This window comes from Sturnira hondurensis, unplaced genomic scaffold (genome assembly GCF_014824575.4).
Source record: "Sturnira hondurensis isolate 20B ecotype Veracruz unplaced genomic scaffold, ASM1482457v3 Scaffold0025406, whole genome shotgun sequence".
NCBI lineage: Eukaryota > Metazoa > Chordata > Mammalia > Chiroptera > Phyllostomidae > Sturnira > Sturnira hondurensis.
The window spans coordinates 223,393-242,942 of record NW_028098037.1 but is presented as its reverse complement, the minus strand read 5'-3'; the positions used below and the strand labels follow the sequence as shown (position 1 = coordinate 242,942).

The following is a 19,550-nucleotide window of genomic DNA, read 5'->3' as shown; positions in this document are numbered from 1 at the left end:
TGCACCAGTCTGCATTCCCACCAACAGTACACTAGGGTTCCCTTTTCCCTGCATCCTCTTCAACACTTGTTTGTTGATTTGTTTATGTTGGCCATTCCGATGGGTGTGAAGTGTGTGTGGTTTTCTCATCTCATTGTGGTTTTAATTTGCATCTCTCTAATGGCCAGTGATGCTGAGCATCCTCTCATATATTTCTGGTTCCTCTGTATGTCCTCCTGGGAGAAGTGTCTGTTCAAGTCTTCTACCCATTTTTAAATTGGGTTTTTTGTCTTCCTAGAGTGGAGTCATGTGAGTTTTTGATGTATTTTGGAGGTCAAGCCCTTGTCCGAGGTGTCATTGGCAAATATGCTTTCCCATATGGTTGGTTCTCCTTTTATTTTAATACTATTTTCTTTAGCCATGCAGAAGCTTTTTATTTTGATGAGATCTCATTTATTTATTCTTTCCTTTATGTCCCTTACTCTAGGGGACATATCAGTAAAAATATTGCTGTGTGAAATATCTGGGATTTTCCTGCCTATGTTCTACTCTAGGACTTTAATGGGGTTATGGCTTATATTTAAGTCTTTTATCCACCTTGAATTTATTTTTGTGTATGGTGTAAGTTGGTGCTCGAGTCTCATTTTTCTTTAGCATGAAAGCTGTCCAGATGTCCCAACACCATTTGCTGAAGAGGCTACTTTTGCGCCATTTTATGCTTCTTCCCCCTTTGTCAAATATTAATTGACCGTAGAGACTTGAGTTTATTTCTGGGCTCTCTGTTCTGTTCTATTGGTCCATGTGCCTGTTCTTATGCCAGTGCCAGGCTGTCTTGATTACAGTGTCCTTGTAATACAGTTTGAAATCAGATATTGTAATTCCTCCTGCCTTGTTGTTCTTTCTCAAAATCACTGCAACTATTCAGGCTCATTTATGGTTCCATATAACTTTCTGAAATGTTTGCTCTATATCTGTAAAATATGTCATGGGAACTTTAATAGGGATTGCTTGAATCTATAAATTGCTTTAGGTAGTATGGCCATTTTGCTGATGTTAATTCTTCCAATCCATGAGCATGGTACCTGCTTCCATTTGTTTTTGTCTTCATTAATTTTTTTTCAGTCTTGTATAGTTTTCTGAGTACAGGTCTTTTACCTCCTTGGTTAGGTTTATTCCTAGGTATTTTATTTTTCTTTTTGCTATATTGAATGGGATTTTTTTCTTGATTTCTGCTTCTGCTGTTTCATTGTCAGTATACAAAAATACCTTTGATTTCTAGATATTGACTTTGTATCCTGCTGTTTTGCCAAATTCATTTATTAGATTGAGCAGTTTTTGGGTGGACTCTGTAGGATTTTCTATGTACACTATCATGTCATCTGCAAACAATGAGAGTTTTGTTTCCTCCTTTCTGATTTGGATGCCTTTTATTTCCTTTTCTTGTCTGATTGCTGCGGCTAAAACTTCCAGTACTATATTGAATAGAAGTGGTGAAAGTGGACAACCTTGTCTTGTTCCTGATTCTAGTGGAAAAGATTTTCGTTTTTCCCATGTATGGTCTTTGTTATGTTGAGGAATGCTCCCTCTATTCCCACTTTGCTGAGTGTTTTTATCATAAATGGGTGCTGTACCTTATCAACTGCTTTTTCTGCATCTATTGATATGATCATGTGATTTTTGTCTTTCCTTTTGTTTATGTGATGTATTATGTTTATTAATGTGTGAGTATTGTACCATCCTTGCATCCTTGGGATGAATCTCACTTGATCATGATGTATACTCCTTTTAATGTATTGCTGGATAAGGTTTGCCAGTATTTCATTGAGGATTTTAACATCTATGTTTGTCAGCAATATTGGCCTGAAGTTTTCTTTCTTTGTTATGACTTTATTTGGTTTTGGGATTAGGATGATGTTGGCTTCATAAAAAGAGTTTAGGAGTTTTCCATTGTCTTGAAGTTTTTGAAATAGTCTGTGAAGGACGGGGTTAGCTCTTCCTTAAATGCTTTGTAGAATTCTCCTGTGAAACCATCTGGTCCAAGGCTTTTGTGTGTCAGGAGTTTTTTGATTACTGCTTCAATTTCATCAGCTGTTATTGGTCTATCCAGGTTTTCTGCTTCTTCTTCATTGAATTTTGGAAGATTATGTTTTTCTAGAAGTTTGCCCATTTCACCTAGGTTTTCAAATTTCTTGACATATAGTTCTTCATAGTGATTTCTTACAACCCTTTGTATTTCTGTGGTATCAGTTGTAATCTCCTGTTTTTCATTTCTGATTGTGTTTATTTGGGTCCTTTTTTTTTTCTTGATGAGTCTGCTTAAAGACTTGTCTATTTTGTTTATCTTTTCAAAGAACCAGCTCTTGGATTCATTGATCCGTAGAATTGTGCTTTTAGTCTCTATGTCATTTAATTCTGCTCTGATCTTGGTTATTTCCTTCCTTCTACTTGCTCTGGGTTGTCTTTGATGTTGTTCCTTGAGGCATAGGGTTAGGTTGTTTGTTTGAAATGTTTCTGTCTTTTTTAGGTAGGCCTGTATCACTATGAACTTCCCTCTCAGGACTGCCTTCGCTGTGTCCCATAAATTTGGGGTTGTGGTGAGTTCATTCTCATTGGTTTCCAGAAACTTTTTGATTTCTTCCCTAATTTCATTCTTGACCCATTTGTTGTTTAATAGCATGCTATTCAATCTCCATGATTTTGAGTGTTTTGCATCTTTTCCCTTGGGGTTGGTCTCTAGTTTCAGTCCCTTGTGGTTGGAGAAAATGCTTGGGATAATTTCAGTTTTCTTGAATTTGTTGAGGCTTTTTATGCATCCTATGATGTGGTCTGTGTTTGAAATATTCCATGTGCATTTGGAAAGAATGTGTATTTAGCTTCTTTGGGATGATAGGCTCTATATATATCAGTTAAGTTCATTTCCTCTAGGGCATTGTTCAATGCCACAATATCTCTGTCGATATTTTGTTTGGAAGATCTGTCCATTTTTGACAGTGGGGTGTTAATATCTTTTACTACAATTGTGTTGCTGTCAATATCTTTCTTGAAGTCCTCTAAGATTTTCTATGTATTTCAGTGCTCTTATGTTAGGTGCATGTATATTTACTATGTTTATGTCTTGTTAATGGATTGTTCCCTTGAATATTATGAAGTGACCTTCTGGGTCACTTCTGGTTCTTTTTTTGAAGTCTATTTTTTCCAATATGAGTATTGCTGCCTCAGCTTTTTTTTTCCCCGTCCATTTGCTTGGAATATTTGTTTTCAGTCCTTCACCTTCAGTCTGTGTAGGTTTTTGTTCTGAGGTGGGTCCTCTGTAGGCAGCATATGCGTGGGTCATGTTTTCTTATCCATTCAGCTATTTTATGTTTTTTGATGGGAGCATTTAGTCCATTTAAGTTTAAGGTTTTTATTGATAGGTGCTTATTTATTCCCATTTTTTTCATTTCTGTGTTCCTCTCTCTTTCACTGTTTTTCTTACTGTTCTTAAAGCAAACCCTTTAGCATCTCCTCCAGAGCTGGTGTGGAGGAAGTATATTCTTTGAGCCTTCTTTTGTTGGGGAAGCTCCTTATTTGGCCTTTCATTTTAATTGAGAGCCTTGCTGGGTAAAGTAGCCTTGGTTGTAGGCCTCTGGCTTTCATTACTTGGAATCTTTCTTGCCATTCCCTTTTGACTTGGAGCATTTCCATTGAGAAGTCATTTGCTAGTCTTATTGGGGCTCTCTTGTATGTTACTTCCTGTTTTTCTCTTGCTGGCTTTAAGGTTCTCTCTTTATCTTGGAATTTTGCCATTTTAATTATGATCTGCCTTGAAGTGGGCCTTTTTGGGTTCCAGTTGATTAGGGCTCTCTGTTTTTTTTATTTGTGTGACTTTTTGTCTCATCACATTAGGGAAGTTTTCCATCATTACTTTTTCAAACAGGTTTTCTATCCTTTGCTCTTCTTCTTCTTCTCCTTCTGGTATCCTTATTATATGGATATTATTATGTTTCATGTGTCCTGCATTTCCCTTAACCCCTCTTCATTCTTTTTGAGCCTCTTTTCCTTTTCTTGCTCATTCTGAGTGTTTTTTTCTACCTTGTTCTCCAGCTTGCTGATCTGATCCTCTGCTTTATCAAGCCTGCTTTAGATTCCTTCAGTGTTCTTCATTTCAGAAATAGTAGTCTACATTTCCTCTTGGCCTTTGTTGATAGTTTTTATTTCCCTTTTCATGTTGATATACTTTGTAGTGAGTTCATTGTAGTTTCCCTGTAGTTTTTGGTAATTCTCAGTAAGCTCATTGAGAGCTTCTTTATAACCATTGCTTTGAACTCAGTATCTAATAGTTGACCTGCGTCTATTTCATTTAGCATTCTTTCTAATACTTCCTCCTTTCCTTTTATTTAGTAATTGTTTCTTTGTCTTCCCATTGTTTGTGAGACTCTTCTTGTTAGCCTCAGTTTCTTAAATTTATCTGTTCTGACTTCCTGGGTTTATGGTATGAACTTCTGTGGTAGAATACCTGTGAGATTCAGTGGTTCAACCTCCTTGATCTCTTGAGCTCACTGGTCTTGGGCTGTTGTTTATGTTGGCTCTGTGTATGTCTTTGGTTTTTATTGTTGTTGAGTCTTTCTTTGGTGGGTGCTTTCCACCAGCTGGTTAACTGAAGGTTACTCTGTCCACCACCTCTTGTATTCTGTTATGTAGATATGGGCAGGTTGTGTTGAAGCTGGTTCTTTCATGTGTACAAGGTTTTGAGGATTCTCTCTTGCTCCTATTCAGTTATTTGTACTGGGTAGTTTCTCCACTGTTAAATTGTATTTCCAGATAGGTCCTGGGTTGAGTTAATGTGACTTTCACTCCCTCCTTCACCTTCTTCTGTTGTTATCTGTTGGTCGTTCCTTTGTTGATAGGTTTTCTCTTCCCTCAGATATCCTGGTGTTCACAGCTTCCACTACTTTTTTTTTTTTTGTGATCAGTTGGAGGGGGAAGGCAAAAATGGTTTAAGACAGCAACAGTATATTCTATGATATTTACAGTACCAGCCCATAGAGAAGAGATAGGAGATCTTTTGGATATGTATAGTGTTTGTGGTTATACCTCACCCAACTAACCACTTTTTAGAAAAGCTGGAAAGCAGATCAGATTCTTTTTCAGTGGGGGAGGATTGTAAGTTGGATCTAGACAGCAGTGAGCTTGAGAGGGCTAAGATTATGAGTTAAAGTGAAAGTAAAGAATAGAAAATAGTTGTAGTATGTGAGAGAATAGAGTTAATCACAATAGTCATAAAGTTCAGGAAACCGTAGAGTCAGCCAAGATCTAGGAGGGGTGCTGTGTAGTATGTACAATTGTATGGAACAGCTATTATTTACAGTAATAATGGAGCAACAATCATAGGACAGAATCTATGTGATTTGGATAACAAGAATAGGAAGTGTAGGACCTAGAGTGGTGTGTTAATGGAATATAAGTGAAGTGAAAGATGGAAAATTAAAAATACACTATGAAAGAAAGAACAAGGGAAAACAGTCAAATGATGCATTTTAACAAACCAAAGGAAGAAGACTAAACAGAAAGAAGAGAAATACAAAAATACTAATAAAATAAAAGATGTAAGAATAATGAAAAAAATAATAGCAATATGCAATAACTTGCAAGTTCTTTGTAGTAGCAAAGTGAAATTTGTCTCACTGTCTCAGCTGTTGGGATGCCCCCTGTTTGGTTCCAACTCTGGTCTTTTCACAGTTCCAGGATTTTTTTTGTCTCACTTGTGGGAATTAAAGAAAAAAAAAAAGAAGGAAGAAAGAGGAGATAAAAAGGGAAAGAAAGAAAGAAGGAATAAAACAAGAAAGCGGGAAAGAGAGGAAGAAGGAGTTAAAAGATTAAAAGATTATAATAAAAAAATAAAGAATTACTTTTTAAAAAAGTCTGCTGGTTTCAGACTGGCCCTGGCCGTTTTGCTTGTCTTCCTGGCTGCAGTAGGTTGAGTGGGGAAGGGGTGATTGGGCTTTTCTCCCTTTCTGATTGGCATTTGGTCAGCCTTCAGTCCCTCAGGTTCAGGTGCACACTCTTCTCAGGGCTAAGGGAGTGTGCACAGGGCCTTCTACACCACCTCAGGCTGGGTAGGGAGGAGACCTGAGTGGATGCTGCAGAATTCCCTGATCAGCCACCAAGTGCCTCTTTTTTCACTTTTTGCTTTTTGAGAAATTCCTCCTGTTCAAGGCTGCCTCTCACACGGCCCAATTCTCCAACCAGACTGGGGACTATCCAGGTCAGGGCTCATCACAGCCGGACTCTCAACTCTCCCCAGCTGGTGACCACAGACTCCATGGGTGCTCACAGCCCCTGTATGTTTGCCACTTAGTCCTTATTCCCCTCTCTGCGGCTTCAAGCAACCAGATCTGTCCCAGTGCTCCTCAAACCTTGTTTGGCAGGGGAGGGAGCAGTTGACCCAGCTCTCTCCCAAGAGCCCTGTGGCAGACCCCGCAGGCGCTGGGCCTGGAGCTGCAGCCACCCTGGTCCCTGCACTGGACCCGGGGACCTTATTGTCCTGAAGCACTCTCCTTACTGTCTGTTTTTTCAATGTCCTGTATAATTTTTGGTCTCCTTTCTTCATGTATACTGGGGTACTATTGGCTGTTCAGTCTGTTCCTCAGTAGATCAACCAGATGTTTCACCCATGAGCAGGGGAAGTGGACTCTGCTCCCACCTACCTCCCTGCTTCCATATCTTAATTACATTATCAGTCACCTAGTTACAACCTCAAAGTTATAATCTTCCTTTCCTGCCTTTGTATTTTCATTTTATTCATCTTCTTTCCAACTGCACTGTCAACCCACCAATCTCACAAATAGTGGGTAACTGGAAGAGGGTCAGTGAAACTGCTACAGTGTTTTCTAGTTAATGTTTTATCACTGCTTCCTTTACTTTGTTCAGATTATCTCAGAAAGTTACTTGCTTTATATAAATAAAAGGATGAACTAAGAAATCAACCACTTACCCAAGCACCAACTTCAGTGAATTATAATGTTTGTTAGTATTTGCTATAATCTTGAATTCTAGCAACACAAAGTGAGATCATCATATAGAGTAAGTGACAATGCATATTTAGCACGTTACTTAGAATTTTAAAAAATCACTGTAGTCGTGGTCGAGTGGTTAAGTCAATGGACTAGAATTTAAAAAATTAACATTTCAAAGAGAAAAGAAACAAGAACCAATTTTATTTATAGTGTATTTACCAGGTACTAGATGTTGTGCTAGGCTCTACTCACATTATTTTGCTTAATTCTTGTAAGAACTCTATCAGGTATAAACCGTTGAATTTGTGTATTTGCTACATCACCTTAAAGATTAGTCAAATTAAGCTGAGTTGTACCCCATGTGTGTTCTCTGACCAGAATTCAAGGCAGACAGAACTCTCAATGAAAGGATAACTATTAAATGTAACTATTTACAAATCTAATGGATAGTCTTTTTTATTTTTGATTAATTAAATGCTGCTCATAGTTTTTTTCTAATTAATATAAAGTCTCTTTGCCTGAGTAATGATTCTATACTGTCTTGCCATTGTATGGTAATTTAAAGTGAAGAGAAAAAGCCTTCATACATGTTGTATATATACTATCACAACAATAATATATTGATTGATTATGGACTGTGAACAGAACTTGTAGTACAAGATGGTCTTAAGTGGTAGTGAATATACTCCCTTGCCCTTAGGGAATTTTCGTCTGTTAGAGTGTATCAGCAAAGGTGCTTTTGGCCACAGGTAACAGAAAACCTGACACATGCTGGCTTAAATAATAAGGTGTGTTGTTACCGCCCATAACAGGAAGCTCAGAGGAAGTGTGAAGTCCAGAGTTGGTCAGTAAAGCAGCTCAAAGATGGCAGCAAACCCTCAGATTATTCCATTTCTTAGCTCTGCCTTCCTCTGCTTTTGGAAAGATGGCCACGGGAGTTCTCTGTATCACTGGCAATATAGCCACATCTAAAAAGAGATCTGATCTTATGGCTCCTTTCAGGGGCAAAGACATCTGTATCAGGAACTCCTCTAGCCATCTCTTCTTCCTAACTCAGGCCTGCATGAGTTTGGTCATATGCCCAAATCTAAACTAGTCACTGGCAAGAGAAATGAGGTCACTATGAATTTGGATGCTTGGGGTAGAAATGGTTGTTGAGGAATCAACTACAAGGACTACATTGAGATATTAAATTCTATGGAAACAGTTAAAATTTTTCTAGTAGACTCATTGAAAAAACAGGTCAGTTTAATCCTAATAATGGATTTTATTTAACCCAGTATATCTAAAGTATTATTTCAAAATGTAATCAACTTTTTAAATTATTGAGGAAATTTTTCGTACTTCTCATTTGGGACTAGCCATGTTTCAAGTGCTCAGTAGCCACACGTGCTTCAGACGTCACAGGTCGATAGGGTGAAATCTAAGGGCACTTCAGTTTGGCCCTGCTTGTGTGTCCCATCCCACCCTTCACCACCCACCCTGGATCTGACTTACAATAACAACACTTTATGTTCTGGTGATACTGACTTACCACATCCCATGCTTTCTTCCCTCTGTGTCCTTGTTTGCTGTGTTCCTTCTGTCTGGGCCATTCTGTCCTTGCTCATAAGAGGAACTTTGATGGTTGGATCCATCATATCCAACCAAGATATCACTCCAGTCAATACGCCTTATTGGATCATCCCACTGGGTGGTGACCTCTGTCAGGTGCAGGGCAGAGTCATGTATCTCAGTATTCTCTGTGTCTTTGCTCTGGCGCTTGGGAGGTACTCAATACATGGTTAGGGAAAACAAAATTTGGCCTCACTGGAAGACATTTTCTTCATTGTCTTTAGAGATAGAGGGAGAGAGGCAGTGAAACATCGTTGTCAGAGAGAAACATTGACTGGTTGCCAACCAGGGACTGAATCTGCAGCCTGGCCATGTACCTTGACTGGGAATCAAAGCCACCACCATTTGTTTTTCAGGATAATGCTCCAACCTTCCAACCAACTGAGCCATGCCAGCCAGGGCAGGAGGCACTCCATACTTGTTTATAGGCTAGAATGGAATTACATTTCTAAGAAGGTTAGAAGGACTTGTATTTAGTAGAATCATTTGATAGAAAGAGTGAGAGAGATTGAATATTTGCTTTCTCTGGTGGTGGCCTTATAGGGACATTTTTGTGAAAGTACCAGGGTGCTAATGGTACTTCCAAATGTTACCTCAGAATATTTACATACTCTGAATGCATGTAACCATCATTAGGAACCTACTAGATCTCTTCATTAATTCTTTTATTGATGTATTTGTGACTTTTAACTTTCTAGCCTATCACGTATGTGACTCTGTCCTTCTCTGTGTCCTCTAAATTGCTTTCTTCAGTTCTGGCGGTCTTCTTCCTGATTCCAGCATCCCACAGTGTAGTATGAAAGTCATTATACTATCTTATAAGGCCACTGTAATCAAAACAGCATGGTACTGGCATAAAAACAGACACATAGATCAATGGAACAGGACAGAGAGCCTAGAAATAAGCCCTCACCTTTAGAGTCAACTAGTATTTGACAAAAGGTGCCACCACACACAATGGGCTAAAGATAGTGTATTCATTAAATGGTGTTGGGAAAATTGGACATATATGTGCAGAGAAATGAAATTAGTCTACCTTGTTATACCACACACAAGAATATATTTAAAATGGGTCAAAAACTCAAATGTTAGATCTGAAATCATAAAAACCATAGAAGAAAACATAGGCAGCAGAATCTTGGACATTGCTTATTTTAACAGATATGTCTTCGCAGGCAAGGGAAACAAAAGAAAAAATAAGCAAATGGGACTACCTAAAAAGATTTGCACTGCAAAGGAAAACAGCAGCAGAATAAAAGGACAACCCACAGAATGGGAGAACATATTCACTGATACATCTGATACAAGGGGTTAATATCCAAAATGTATAAAGAACTTACAAAACTCAACACCAAAAACAAGCATCACTAATCATCAGAGAAATACAATTTAAAACTACGATGAGATAACCATCTCGCACCTGCCAGAATGGCTATCATCTAGTAAGCAACAAGTCCTGGTGAGGATGCGGAGAAAGGAGAACCCTTTTGCACTGTTGGCAGGAATGCAGATTGATGCAGCCACTGTGGAAAGCAGTAAGCAGATATGTCAAAAAAATCAAAAGTGGATCTGCCTTTTGACCCAGCAATCCCATTTCTGGGAATATATCCTTAGGAACCCAAAACACTAATTTGAAAGAGCATAAGCACCCTTATATTCATTGCAGCGTTATTTACAATCTCCCAGATACGGAAGCAGTCCAAGTCCACCAGTAGATGAGTGGATAAAACAACTGTGGGGCGTTTACACGATGGAGTATTACTTGGCCATAAAAAGAAGAAAATTTTACTGTATGCAGCAGTATGGATTGACCTGTAGTACATTATGATCAGTGAAATAAACCAGTCCGAGAAAGACAGATACCATATTATTTCACTCATATGTGGAATCTAATGAACAAACTGTGAACTAACAAGGAGAACTGGGACAGAATCATAGACAGAGAGCAGGATGCCAGGTGTTGTAGGGGAGGATAGGAGGTGGAGGGATTGAGCAAAAAGATGAAAGGACTCATGGACATGGACAACAGTGTGGTGATTGTGGTGGGGAGGTGTAAGGGGACTAAATGGTAATGGAAAAAAATACAATTAAAAATAGATGGAAAAAAGTATTTACTCAATGTCATTTGGAATTACATCCCTCAGAAGCTGAAGAGGTAGTAACTTCATAGGTTTGAGCAACAATTGCCCAAGACAAATAAGGCTTTTTATTAATATAAAGATACACTTAAGTGATGTTGCATAATAACACTGCATGTCATCCTCCTAGAGGTACCTGTGATAGGGTTCGGAAGTCTTTGTCTCACCCAGGTTCAGTATAAGTTTTGAACTCCAGTGGTTCAGTTGCTCCACACATCGTCCCATGGGGCTTAGCGCCATGGGGTGTTTGAAAGAGAGGTTCTGATCACTGCCATAGGCCCTTCTATGAGGTTCTGGAGCTGCCAAAATTCAAAACAGAACTTGATTTTCATTTCCTTTTTATCAAATTGAGTGCTAAGAGAGAGATTAAAAAGGCACATCAATTTTTTTTTGCTGGTTTTTAACTTCAACATATAAAATCCCTCTTTTACCCAAGTGCATCTTATAGTTAAGGAATTCAATCACATCTTTCTTGTTTACATTTTATATTTCAGTAATTATTCACACAGTGAATAATTCACACAGTGTTTTTATGTTTTTGTTTTTTAGTTGTTTTTTTAAATTGAGGTATAATTGACATAGAACATTGTGTTAGTTTCACATGTACAACATAATGATTTGATATATAAATGGTGAAATGATTACCTCAATAAGTTTAATTAATGTCAATCACCACACATAATTACAGATTCAATCATATCTTCTATATGTGTGTATGTATTTCAGCAGGAAAAGTCACCAGTGAACAAATTCTCCCTATTGATAATTTTTACTCATTGATGGACTAGAACAGGAGTCAGCAAAGTATAGCTGGTAGGCCAAACCCAGCCTACCACCTGAATTAGGAATATTTTTTAGATTTTGAAATGGTTGGAAAAAATCAAAGGATCATATGTCATGATGTGAAGATTATATGGAATTCAACTTTCAGTGCCATAAATGTAGTTACATTGGAACACACCCACCCCTCTTCCTTCCCGGACTGCCTACGGCCCTTCCACTCACGGCCCTTCCACTTGGCAGCAGCAGAGACAAGCAGTTCTGACAGAGCCCTTAGTGCCTGTGGAGCCTAAAATAGCTACCATCTGCCACTTTCCAGAAGAAGTTTGCTGGTGTAATCCACACAATCTAGAAGGAAGAAACATTAGGCATTCACCTTTCACATTTTGTATCATGTATTATTTTGAATATGGTCATTCAGAGTTCATTATCTTTTGAAAGGAGCCAGTTTTCTAGACGTATTGCCCATATAACAACACAGTTAGTCTTGATTGTAAATTTTTTATTTATTTGCTCTACGATAGAAACCAATTTTATTCTCCAGGGAAATAATAAATAAGTCTGTCTTCATTGGTGTTCATCAGAGCATTAAAAGAAAGCTTGCCCGTAGCAAAGGTCACTTGGAGGGGGGGCTGGGGAATACTGATAATGTTTTATTTATTGTTATAGATGGTGAACATGTATGTGTTCATTTTGTGATGATTGCACTGAAGTGAACACTTACCACTTTTTTGTATACTTTCTGAATGTGTTATTCTTTACATAAAAAACGCCTCATTTAAGCAGCTTGTTTTGAAAATGCCCTTGAAAACAATTCATTCAAGCAAAGGTCATTTTTGTCTCCTTTCCAAACTCCCATTTAGCAACATTTCATAGCTGAGCTTTTTCTTTTTTTAAGCAATAAGGAATATTCTGTTGTTTCCACTTCTTTCATTTCAGATATATAAGCACTTTCTAGAACCAACAGGGGAAAGTAGTGGGAAGATTGAATATTATGTATTTTATAACCAACTTATAATTTAATTTATGCTTAGGACAGCATGACTGCATTTCTAAGAGGTCACATATATCCAGTGATACTGTGCACACAAGTGACTTATTAACTTGGCCTATAAAATAATTTTGGACTGTAGTCAAAAACCACGAACTTAACTTATTGCTTTCTTTCTCCCACTTTTTTCCTGAAGTGATGAATAATAACTATTTTAATCAACAGAAAGTGTGAAATTTTGGGTTTTAAAAACCTGACTTTTTCCAGCTACAGTGTGGTGATTCGATCTGTTTCTCAGGTTACTAACTCAGGGTTTCACAACAGGTTATCTGTGAAAATAACTTCACATTTGTGATGTGACAGGAGACAACTTAAAGTACAAGTAGCATCCAAACATGTTTTCTATATTCTTCTCCCTAATAAATTTTGTTCAATTTTGGACCTGTATACATATCTCATATTAGTTATTTTTTTATTTTTAATTCAGTGTTCTAATTTCAAATTATTTTAGGGCTTTGATATTCCTACTGTTCTATGGGTGTATATATTGATGTTGATTTGAAGATTGTTGGGGAAATATTCTAAAAACCATTCTGTTACCAGTTCATACAAATGAATCAACCCAGATACATTATAAAACCAGGAAATACCGTATGTATATATTGGCTAAATGGATGTGAAAGTTATAGTGGAAAGCTGTTGCCCATACAGACTTTTTTAGAGTGACGATCAATGGAATATAGCTCCCTAGGCCACAGAGTTGAGAGCGTTATTGCCCACCAGAGGTCACTTTTACAATCTAAACAGTATTACCTTCCTCATAAACTCGAATTATGGTGTTGTGTATGATTTATTACACTATATAAAACCCCCCAAAACAGTAACCTTCTCTCAGCAGTCCACCTTCAATTAAGTCATGCCTCTCCCCATTTCCAAAATTCCTTTTTAGACAAACCAGTTACCAGTGATTTTTGGAATTTTTGGTTTTACTGTTTCACTACATAGATACTGTTTTTAAGTTGGCAGGTAATTTCTCTTCAGATCATTGGGTTCTCTTTTGCATCCTCTGATGGAAGGACTTTGAAGACTTTTTTAAGCCCCTACATATATGACATGTGGGGGCTTAAAAAATAATAAGGGGAAATAATAAGGGCTAATACAGTGATTTAAAATGTCTCTGTTACCCTCTGTAGGCAGCACAGTGACGAGCAACCAGCAAACCCGGTGCCTTTTGGTAAGATGTATCTCCACTCTACCAATGCCCACACTTAAATGTCTGAAAGACCAGTATGCTCACTGTTTTCCTATCTGGTTCATCTAAGCTCATATATAAAGAGAGGTCATCCCTTCACATAGGTTCTTGCCATAGTCGGAAGGGTAGTCAGAAAATATTCAACTCAGATGAAGTTACCGGTTTGTCGGAGTCTCCTTGTTGCTGATACATTTCCACTTCCTAGACTACTGTTTGCTGGGATCCTTACCTAGCATTTTTTACCATCTGCTTAGCTGATTCTACTGCCTTACCTTGAACTCTGACTCATGGTTACTTACCTAGGGTCTGCCCTTTTGGTTTGTCTTGCCTGCTAGTTCTTTTGCGCTCTCTGATCTTGTACACTGGCATCTGGCTTGTTTTCTGTTCTTATCTGCACTTTGCATTTCAGAGACTCATTACTCTCCAAATCCAAAACTATTCATGATTGATAGAAGTCCATTTTATAGGTACTATATTCTAGAGTCATTATAAAGTCCAGATAATATGAGTTTACTTGTTGGCAGAACTGATATTCAGTCCATGCCCATGATATGGTTATGACGATCGCTAAAATACTTTCATACCACTTGGCAAGTAGCTGATGGTCCATGCTTCACTCCCTGTGATCGTGGCCTTATATGTCCAGGACCTCTGGGACCTCCCCCACTTAGGAACTCAGGGATTATTTCTTGGGCTGACAGGAGTTTTCAGGACTGTTTTGTTGCCTGATTTTAGGGGAATGGTATTCATGCCACACTAATTATTAAATGCTTTTCATGTTGCCTCTGCTCTCAGAGGTGAGTGTAAGAATTAAGTTCTTCAAGGGCAGGGAGCGAAAGACATCCCTGAGTGATATTTTTTCTTAAAAGATTTTTAAAAATTTCCCTAGGAAATCAAGAAGCATTTTAGTTTATTTATTTAGCATTCTCGTGCTGAGCACCAGCTCTATGCCTACCACTGCACTAGATGCTAAGAAGTGTTTTCTATTTTGTAAATAAGGACAGCCTAACATTAAATGTAATTAAAAGTTGGAGACAGGGTATGTGGGAACTCTGTACTTTCTGCTCAATTTTACTATGAATCTAAAACTGCTCTAAAAAGTGAAGTCTATATAAAAGGGAAAAAGTTGGAAAAACAACAAAACATACAGAAACAATTGAGGACTAATTGCAAAGCAACATGATGTGGTGTCAGAAATATCTAATATATATAATATATATGAATACTGAAAGGTTGTGGTGCATAAAAATGATCAAGAGTGGAAGAATTTACCTGATTAAGCTTCTTTTAGGAGTTGATGCACTATAAATTGAAAGATAAATTATAAGGGTTTTCTATAGGGGGAAACAACATGAGAAGAAAATGGAAATATGGAAGTTGGCAAATCTGTGGGAGAAGAAAAACTCAACTTGGTGGGAGCTCCAGGAATGAATGATGTTGCGTAAAATCAAGGCAGTTGAGCACATTCTTGACAGCTGGATGGTGGAACAGTGTGAATGTCATGTTCTTTGCAGCCAAGAACTGTTCTTCAGTCAAGAGCAAGAGATGTGATCATGTTGGGCTTAGGTGTTGGACTTAGCAGCCTAAGACTTCAAAGCAGATATAATAAATCTGTCTATTTAAGGAAGTAAAGGAGACAGTGTTTAAAGAATTAAAGAAAATATAACAACCATGGCTTAACAAATAGAGAATCTCAGTAAAAAGATTAAAAAATTTAAAGGCCAATTAGAGTTGAAAAGTAATTACTGAAATTAAAAATTCGTTAGAGGAATTAATTCAATAACAGCTGAGATAGCAGAATAAAGAACCCATGGACTTTAAGATAGATCAAAAAATTATCCAATCTGCATAACAGAGGAAAAAGAATGAAAAAAATGGGGGCAGCTCATAAATGGAGAGCAGGATGACAGCTATTGGTGGAGGGGTGGTGAGAGGGTGGAGAGATTCTACAAGAAGGACTTATGGACACTGACAACAGTGTGGTGATTGCTGAGGGGAGATGAGTATAAAGAGACTAAATGGTAATGGAAAAAATACAATAAAGATTAAATTAAAAATTTTTAAAAAGAATGAACAGAGCCTCTGAAACTGAGAGACAAGAGCAGGCAACAAAAAAGAATTAAACACCACTGTAAAGGTTTATTTAACATTTGAAAGTCAACTGTTGCTTACAGCATGTTAATAAATGAGGAAAATCATATGATAATCTTAATAGACACAGAAAAAACATTGGACACACTCAAACACCCATTTTTGATTAAAATCTATGAACAATGTAAGAATAGAAAGGAAATTCCTTAATACGATAAAAGGCATCTACAAAAAACCTAGAGCTAATGTCATCTTAATGGTGAAAGACTGAATGCTTTTCCCCCAATTTTGGGAACTAAGTAAGGGTGTCTGCTCTCATCACTTCTTACCGTTATACTAGAGAGTGTAGCTACTGCAATAAGGTGTGTGTTTGGGGGAGGCGGAGAGGAGAGAGAACACATGCAGCTTGGAAAGAAAACAAAAACTATCTGTTTTGCAAGTGACGTGATCCTGTATGTAGAAGATCCTAAGAAAAAACACATAAAAACCTGTTAGGATTTAAAAACAAGTTCAAGAAAGTTGCAGGATACAAATCAATATACAAAAGTCAATTGTATTTCTACATACTAGAAACAATCCAAAACTAAAATTGCATTAAAAATAACATACTTAGGAGTCAACATAACCAAAGAGATATTCAGACTTGTATACTGCAAACTATAAAACATTGTTAAGAGGAAGTAAAGAAGACCTAAATATATAAAAGACATTCAGTGTTCATGGATTAGAATACTCATTATTGTTAAATTGATAGTTTCTCCATATTGACTTAAAATTTCAAATCTCCATCAATTTCACACAATCTCCATCAATTTCAAATTTTACTATAAAGCTATATTATTCAACTCAGTAGCACAAGGATAACATGTAGACCAATGGAACAGAATCAAATGGAACAGTCAGAAATGAACCTTTGTATTTATGTCCATTAATTTTCAACCAAAATACCAAGAAAATTAAATGGTGAAAGGATAGTCTTTTCAACAAATGGTACTGGGAAAATTAAATATCTATATAAAAATGAATTCAAACCTTTGCCTCAACCATATGCAATAATTAAAATATAAAACCTAAAAGTACTGAAAGAACTATAAGAAAATTATAGGAGAAATTTTCATGACCTTGGTTTAGGCAATGAGTTCTTAGATTTACCATCAAAAGCACAAAGCATAAAAGAAGAAATTGGCAAATTGGACTTTATCAAAATTTAAAACTTTATATTTTGAAAGATGCCATTAAGAAAATGAAAATGCAAGCTTCCAGCTAGAAGAAAATATTAACAGGTAATTTATTTGAAATATGACTTGTCTCTAGGATATACAAATGAGATACTAAGAAGGCAACTTAATTAAGATGGATAGATGATGTCATTAGACAGTTCCTCAAAGAAAATATACAATTGGCTGATAAATACCTGAGAAAATTCTCCATGTCATTAACCATCAAGGAAATAGAAAGTAAAACCACCTCATACCCATGAAGATGATTATACTAAGAAAGGCAGACATTAACAAATGTTGGCAAGGAGAATGGAGAAATTGAAATCTTCATGGATTGCTGGTGGGAGTATAAAATTATATAGCCACTTTGGAAAACAACTTGGCCAATTTCTTAAAAGGTTACCCAAATTTACCATATTATTAAGCAATTCTATTCCTACATCTACCTAAGAAAATTAACATGTTTACACAAAGACATGTACATATGAGTATTCATAGCAGTGTTTTTTATAATAGCTAACCTGAATACCCACCAAATGGTGGGTGGATAAACAAAATGTGATGGCCATACAGTGGAGTGCTATTTAACAATAAAGGTCAGTGGACTGATGATACATGCTGCAAGAAAAATGATCCTCAGAAACATGCTATATGAAAACACAAAATACAAGAGCCCACACAACGTGTATGATTCCGTTTACATGAGATTCCCAGAAAAGGCAAATAATCCTCAGAGCACATTAGTGGCAGCCGTGGGCAGTGAGCAGGGACGGACTGCAAGTGGGCACAGGGAAGTTTTTGCGGAGATAGAAATGCCCTAAGAGTAGATTGTGGTGATGTTTGAAACTATTCACAGTATATAAACCTTGTGGTATATAAATTTCACCTTAATAAAGGTATTAAAAATAACTTTGTAGGTTTCAAATCCCTAGAGATGAAGAGGAATATCGGGCCATTCATGATCTTGGAAATTTTGGTTGGCAGTAATTTATATGAGTCAGGAACCTCAGGAAACTGTCCAGCAGATCCTGTGGGGTTGGAAGGGTGGGGGTTACTGTTTGGACAGAGGTGGAGTAGAAAACTGTATCTAATCGCCATGTGTTTCCGGTCCCCAGATTTCCAGATCTCTGCTGGTCTGCAGCCCTCTTAATCCTTGCATGCCCCTCAAGCCTCAGGACTTTCTCCAGCCTCTCTTGCCTCTAACTTCCAATTTTCTTAGCTTTAGCTTTGTGACCTGCCTCAAATTTCCTATGTTCCTGACCTCAACTCCTGTTAATTATTACTGCTCCACCCCAGCTCCTGGTCGTCATGTTTCCTCCCGCCCAGCCCGGTAAACTGATCTTGACTTCTGATTGTTCCCTTGGCTTAACTTGTTTCATTACTTTTTGTATATTTTAAAAAATCTCTTTGCCATTTTTAACCCTGAATTGCACTCCAGTTCAGCCCACCACACTGGCTTGCTGAAGGGAAGGAGACGGTGCTCTGTGACTCCGGGAGATTGATGACTTAGGTGTCAACATAGTAATTGTCAGTCCTGTGGATGAGATTCAGTAGATAACTGAAGATTTGAGAGTAGAGGCCCTCTGAGAAATTGAGGATAAAGATACAGATCAGTATCATTTGTCCCCCACATTAGTATAAAAAACAGGAATGAGCCAAAACACAGACCTTGGGAAAACGACAAGGTAAGGGAAAGTGGATGGTTGCAAACCAGTAAAAAGTCATGGTTTTTTTACCCCCTCAGAGTTAAATTATAAATTTATTCAAGAAGGTTTTATTTTATCTTGAATTCTCTAGGTTCATCATTGTAATGAAAACTAACTGCTTTGAAAGAAAACCAATAGAGATGGAATAGACTGGTTTGGAGAAATTACCTAAGGTTACCAGAAAAACTATCTGAAATCCTCAACATGAAAGAAACGTGTGTTTGATCATATCCCCGGGAAGAAGCTGAGACTGTTCTTAGCTCTTAGAGGAAGGAGACAATCCTTACACAAAACACAACCTAACTGTGCAACTGCCTCCCCCACTAGGTGGCAGGAGCAAGCTGCAGGAGACAGATCACCTTCCACCCTGCTCAGTCACTTGCAAGTGATGTGTCCTTAAACTGTCATTTTGAACAATTCAAACACTATACATAAGAAATATGTAGTCTATGTAGTACCTAAAGTTTCCTGTAAAATCGGAGAAGGAGGGGTAAAGATACATACCTTGTGTTGGTTTTTTTTGATAGCAGACACTTATGAGTGTTTTGGGGTACAACATAAAACACTAAAATATTTATATAAAATAATAAAGAAAAATTACTGTGGTCATTCACCTTTTTGTCAAAGAGTTCTTGGGAAATGCTAACTATTGAAGAAAGCTGAGCTAGATTATCACCTGTGTTTTATTAATAAGTGAGCCACTCTCTCTGACAGTAGCTGGTAGGAAGATGCTCTTTTTAAGTCCTCAAACTATTATCTGTTGCTGTAGGTTGCTCTCCTCTCT

The 19,550-nt window shown here is 37.4% G+C and overlaps 1 protein-coding gene across 5 annotated transcripts in view; it reads left to right on the top strand.

Annotated features, from left to right (window-relative positions):
- The window catches only part of STAU2 (staufen double-stranded RNA binding protein 2), a 354,567-nt gene that overhangs the window by 238,397 nt on the left and 96,620 nt on the right, over positions 1-19,550 (top strand). The window contains exon 11 of one of the 5 annotated variants that reach the window (XM_037039724.1): positions 18,858-19,280. The exons of the other annotated variants lie outside the window; for them this stretch is intronic. Coding sequence (XP_036895619.1) covers positions 18,858-18,881 — 24 coding nt within the window. The 3' untranslated portion in view covers positions 18,882-19,280. Of the gene's footprint in view, positions 1-18,857; positions 19,281-19,550 lie in introns of those variants that run through there. 5 annotated transcript variants of the gene reach the window in all.